The following is a 6,534-nucleotide window of genomic DNA, read 5'->3' on the forward strand; positions in this document are numbered from 1 at the left end:
CGCTCCGCGACGCGGAGGGTCAGAGACAGGAAGAGGGACGGAGAGAGGAACTGTGCTCTCTCGGGGCGCATCACTCAGGAGAACGATTAAAGCCTTTCCGCCACACAAATCATGTTGAGGGCTTTCCTGCTGGACGGGAGGGCGCCCGACAATTTATCTTCCAACGCCTCTTTCACGCTTTCTCCACTTCAGGAAGAATTTGGATTTCTTATCTAAAATGATCAGTTTAATTCAAAGCACACTGATTATGAATGTCACTCTCTGAAAGCTTCTGAGTTTAGGGGAAAATACAGAGAATAAAACATAGGAACTATTGACCAAATGTTAGGGTAACATGCTAGACTTGGGCATGAGGCTCTATAAAATCCCTTCAACTCTCTCCAGTTTCATCTTTTATTAAAGCCATCTCCCACCTCTGTGAGAATGAATGTATGCTGAGTATTCAAGATGAATGCTGCTTAAATTCTATTTATTACTGTAATTATATGTAAATTATGAAACTGACTCTGCCAAGCTTTTAATTACTGGTTTTAATTTTCTGTGTTTCTCTACAGATCCCATTGACCTTTCTTCTGTAGCAGTTGCACTTAATCCATCTCCTACTATGACCAATTTTTCTAAGGAGATTATAAAGCTACTTTGAAGATTATACTTAGAAAGGAATTTTAAGACAATTATTAATGATTAGACACCATTAAAGATGCTATTTTAAAAGCCAAGCTAACACATCACAGCCACACTCCTGACGTTTTTACAAAGACAAATTAATGAGCTGACATTGTAGCACTACAACATAGATAATACAACTGTCAGAGAGACAGAAATATTATTTGGCTATGTTTGCATACTTGAAACACCATCTTTTGCCATTAACTACCAAGATTTCCTTTCAACAGACATGACTGCCCAGAAAAATATAAATTGAAACCATAATGTCACTGTAAATCTTTCAAGGTATGAAAGAAAAACAAGGGAGAAATGTTTGAAAGACTGTTGAGTGTTCGTTGGCAATTTCACATTCAATAAAGCTTTAACATTACTATTTTAAGATACAAAAGTAATCCACCCTTATAGGTCACATAATAAAAAAAAATTGTTTATTTCTTACCTCTGAACTTCTTGGGAGGGTTGGCAAGATCCCCTGCCTCTGGATGTACCACACATCTGTCATCCACTAACCTGGAAGGGAAAGCATGTTTATACTGTTAACATCATCATATTCTCAAAACACTGACTGCACACGGATATCATATAAACATTTACAGGGAGTTTTAGAGCCATTCTTCACTAAGAAACTTCTTAATAATCATGCATTTATCAAAAACTCTGGCTGTAGAGATGTTCATTAAAGCAAGGATTATGAAACTGAAAAATTGGAAGCACTGAGAAGTGTCGGAAACGAAGATAAATCATGACAGAGACAAACCAAGGAATACCGCAGAGCTATTTAAAATTCTACTGAAAGAAAAGCAGAAGACTATGAAATGCTTAAAACATGCTGTGAGAATAAGCATTAACCAATCTACAAGATACCACAATTGCATATGCTCAAAGGCAGGCACATGGATCCATAGTAAACATAAACAGCTCAAAATACAATATTCCCACAACACACAAATGCGCACGCACACACACACACACACACACACATCTCTAGAAATACGCATACAATAAATGGAATACAATGAAATATTGAATGGAATACAACACAATATGAGCTACATCCACCAGTTTGCATCTTCCTTTTCTCCCCACCCCACCTGTGAGTAACAAGGAGTGGGTAAGTTTATGAGATCAGGCACATGGAGTGACAGTGAAGCAGGAGGTGGCAATGAGCATGTAGCCTACACTCACATTCTGCTTACCCACATCCTATCTAGGTGACATCAGGACTTCTTTATTCCTGTAAAACAAAGGTAGGAAGGCCTACATCACAGAATTGTTAGAAAGACGAAATGATTTCTTGTTCTTAAGGTACCTACCGTGATTCTAGCCATATATCCAGTCCTTAAAGAAGGACTTCATTCATTTAAAACAATCAGGAACCTTGTCTGACTTCTTCACCACACTGTACTTCTAAAACAAGGTATGGTATACATAACAGGTGCTCAACAATATTAGTCAAATGAATGAATTACTTTGTATTAGAAAAACATGTTTAATCCCTATTAAAATATCTAAGAAAACTTAAGATCTAGTACAATTCCAGAGAGAGAAACTGAATCTCTAAACTAAGAGTCAGGAGACAGAAATATCAAGTTCAAAAAGAAAAAATCTAGCTACCAAACACTCGCAAACTCATCCCTCCATGGAATAAGAGGTGGAGATAACTGGTAGTTTTTCCAGAGTATCACGAGATGTACATGAATTACTTCAATGGATATGAAATCAATCTGAATGGAGATGCCCGGGGCAATTTCCTTTTTTTTAAAGTATTTCCCGGACTTGCTAGCCCACATCAGCCCCATCACAGAACAAACCTTTGGAACAAGGACGACTTACCAAGTCAGAACAAAACTTTTGGTTCCCAGTTTATCTAACAACCAGAGGCAGACACTTCCTAAGTTACCAGATTGTTTATGGGATTCAATTTCCACAAAACAAAATGCTAACTTGTTCAAGCAGTACCGTTTTTTTCTTTGATTTTTTTTTATTAATATGTATTTCATTCATGCCAGTTTACTAAAATGTGGTTTTTATAAGAATCCAGGCATGCAAGAAATTCCTTTCAAGAGTATTTAGAAGCTGTTTTCTTAGAAACAGGAAGTCACACTGGGTCAAGAGAAAGCAAACCTCAATCTCCACAATGTCCAGCTGCAGTTTGTTTACATTGACTCGGAAAGGCTTCAAACAGTCCTAAGACTATCATATTGTACTTAAATTAAGATGCTATGAAGGAAAGGCCAGCCTTTTTTTTTTTTTTTTTTTTTTTTTTTTTGTGTGTGTGTGTGTGTGTGGAACTGGGGATTGAACTCAGGTCCCTGAGCTTGCCAGGCAAGCACTTATTCCATTGAGCCATCTCCCCAGCCCCAAGGCAGCCTTTCTAATGGGTCATGATATGTTAAGTATTCAAAATACGATAAAAAAAAAAGTCTTGTTTAGAGCATATAAAAAAATATACAGTAAGTGACACCAACATTCTGCTCATTCTCTGTGCCTATCCATTCCATAGAAGTACAGGTTCCCACCGAATGCCACCAGGTCGCACCTGCATGGGCCAGCGATCAAGAGAAATAGGAGCTAAAGCTACAAATCAGATCTCAGAGCACACAGGCAAATATTTGTGTCTATTTGCAATTACTTAGAGCCCAGATAAAACCATAATAATTAGAAATGACTCTGGTTCTAAGAATGTGCCCTATTCCTTCTATACAAACTTCCGTGAAGATCACAAAAGTAATCATTTCATCTTGTAGATTTAAAGAACTGGAACTAATTTTGAAGAGAACAGAAGAAAGCAGGGGTATGAAGAATCAAGAGGTATAAATCAAGAGGTACAATCATCGACGTTGAAAATCAAATGAAATTTTAAGGACAGTTGTTGAGCCAACTTCTAGAATAACTGGAATGGTACTAAAGCACCCAACTGTCTCCTATTGAATATCTATCTCCAGGGCCAGTGGATTTACCCTGTTCCACCCTCAAATATCAGTTAACTTACTACTTCATTGAGTATATATAGGAAAAATGTTTCGCATTTAAGATCTTATAAGGTGAAACTGACAAATAAAATGATATGTATTTATGTACACAACATGATGCTGTGAAATGTGTGTGCACTGTAGAATGATTGAATCAATCTAATGTTACTTTGCCATTACTTTTTATATTAAGAACATTTACACATTTTCAGCAATTTTCAATGGCCAGCCAGATAAGACTTAGATGCCAACATAACTTATCAACTGAAAGAAAAATTTTCAATTGAATGAAAAAGACCAGATTGGGGCCAGTGAGACCACTCAACAGACTAAGTGCCTGCTTAGGCAGAGTGCAGCAGCCGGGCTTCGATCCCTGGCGTGCTATGCCAGCCCCACCCTGGGGCACACTGAGACAGCGATGGAGACCGGGCATGGTGGCACGCGCCTGTAATCCCAGTGCTTGGGAGGCTGAAAACAGAAGAATCACTACAAGTTAGATCTACATAGTAAGACCCTGTAGAACCTGTACTAAACACATAAATTTTTTTTTAATTTCAGCAATTTTCAATTATACAAGATATTATTATTAAGTTTAGTCACTATGTTATAGAGCAGATTGCCAGAATTTATTCATCCTATCCAACAGTGTTTTCTAGCCTTTGACCAACATCACCATATGCATCTGCCTGCCAACCCCTAGCAACTATCATTTGATGTTTCTATAAATTAACTTTCCCAGCTTCCAAATACATAGGAGATTGTGCAGTCACTGGCTTCCTGTGCCTGGATTACTTCACTCAGCATAATGTCCTACAGGCTCCCTCATGTAGTTACAAATGGCAAGACTTTCTTTTTTAATGTTGAATGGTATTCCACTGTGTGTGCATGCACGCGTGTGTATGTGTGCACCACATATTCATCACACATGCATCAATCAATAGACACTTCCTTTTTCTGAATATATGCTGGCTGTTGCAAATATTCTAACAAACATAGCAGTGTCTGTCATATAGACTTCATTTCACATCATATGGTAGTTCTATTTTTAATTCTTTTGAGGAACCTCTATATTTTCCATGATAGCTGTGCTAATTTACATGCCCAACAGGGCAGATAAGAAGAGTTCCTTTTTCCACCCCCTTGCCAATCAATATTTGTTATCTCTTGTGTTTCTGGTAATAGCCATTCTATCAGGAATGAGGTATATCCCATTGTGGTTTTATTTGCATTTCCCTGTTGATTAGTGATTCTGAGCATTTTTTTTTTTCATATGCCTTTCAACCATGTGTATATCTTCCTTTGGAAAATGTCTGTTTGGTCCTTTGTCTACAATCATAATAAACTTCATTTTTTAAAAACTTATCATCTATAAGATAAATTTTCATTTGAATGAAAAAGACCAGGTTGGGGCCAGCAAAATAGCTCAGTGAACTAAGTGCCTGCTTAGGCAAGCACAGTGACCGGGGTTCGATCCCTGGCACCACATGCCTGGTGGTGCCCACCTACAATCCCAGTGCTGGGGAGGCTGAAAACAAGAGGGTCACTACAAGTCCAATCTGTGTAATGAGACCCTGTACCAAATACATAAAAATAAATAAATAAAATAGAAATAAGAAAAACACCAAATTATATGCTATTTACAAGCATCATACCTAGAAGAAAAGGTCAGAAAAAGACCTGTTTAAAAAAAAAAAAAAAAAAAAAAAACAGTAAAAAGAAAGGTATGGCAGCAGTGATAATAGTGCAAAACTAATAGCTTTCAAGAAAAAAAAGCCTTATTTTGGATTAAAAAAAAGCCACTACATAATGAGAAGTATTTCATTACCTAAGAAGATATAAAAATTCAGGATATGTATATAAAAAAAACCTCAAAATATATCAAATAAAATTTACAAAACTGCAGGGAGAAATTAACAAATACATTACCATAGTAGATTTCAACATACTTCTCAACTACTGATAGGGCAAACCGAAAAATATTTAGTAAGACTACCTGCATTGAAAACGAACACATGTATATAAAACACATAATTTCTAATACAAGCTTGTAAACTCAACAACTGGGGAAAATATTCTGAACATATGTAAAAGCTTACACACCAACTACCTTAGCTATTTATGGGTTATATGGTTTTCATATCCCCAATCCATCTATAAAGAAAAGCCTAGGTTTACAGATTTGGGATTTTTCAAATGTTTTTGGTTTTGGTTTACACTGAACTTTAACAAACTACACTACAAAGTCTACACACACCTGTCCTCCACAGGCTTAGTGGCTCCTCTCCGATCCCATCGTGTTTGACCTGCGATCAGCATGCAGAACCAAGCTTTTGCCTGATTGCTCTGCACCTCCAGCTATCTGTCTCCAACAAGCAGTGAGATCCTTTCAAGGCTTTATTTACTCTTTAGATGCTCGCTACCCAACAGTGACCGGCCCCTACTACGGACCCAAAATAGAACCACTGAATGGGAAATTTATACTTTAATCGATTGTAGAAGTGGAAAAAACTAATCACAAGAGACAAAATTGCTAGGTTCTGGCCCTAGTATGAATGACTGAATTATTATGGTGGTCATCTAATATGGCTGAAGCCCTTAAAACAACAGCTCATCTTCCCAGAGACCACCTCCCCTCTTCTTCTCCAACTCAGCCCAGGGTGCAACTTCCTGGCACCTTTCCCACCACCTCAGGGAAGACCCCAGTCAGCTCCTCAGGTATTTCTAAACATCGCCCTCAAACTCCACCCCTAACAAAAGTCCATAAAAGCCTCAGCTGTCTTTGTCTCAGACCAGAGGATCTACCTGACTGATCTGCCCTCGATCTTCTCTGTGTCTTTGGAGTCAATAAAGGCTTCTTTAATCTTTCCTATCTCTTTACTGAGCTGCAAAAAAA

The 6,534-nt window shown here is 37.7% G+C and overlaps 1 protein-coding gene across 1 annotated transcript in view; it reads right to left on the reverse strand.

Annotated features, from left to right (window-relative positions):
* Itpr2 (inositol 1,4,5-trisphosphate receptor type 2) overlaps positions 1-6,534 on the reverse strand; it is a 528,924-nt gene that overhangs the window by 481,166 nt on the left and 41,224 nt on the right. Inside the window, exon 2 of the mRNA XM_023718939.1 lies at positions 1,109-1,179. Within this exon, the coding sequence (XP_023574707.1) occupies positions 1,109-1,179 (71 nt within the window). The remainder of the gene's footprint in view (positions 1-1,108; positions 1,180-6,534) is intronic.

The sequence above is a fragment of the Octodon degus genome, unplaced genomic scaffold (assembly GCF_000260255.1).
Source record: "Octodon degus isolate 3935 unplaced genomic scaffold, OctDeg1.0 scaffold00064, whole genome shotgun sequence".
Classification (NCBI taxonomy): domain Eukaryota; kingdom Metazoa; phylum Chordata; class Mammalia; order Rodentia; family Octodontidae; genus Octodon; species Octodon degus.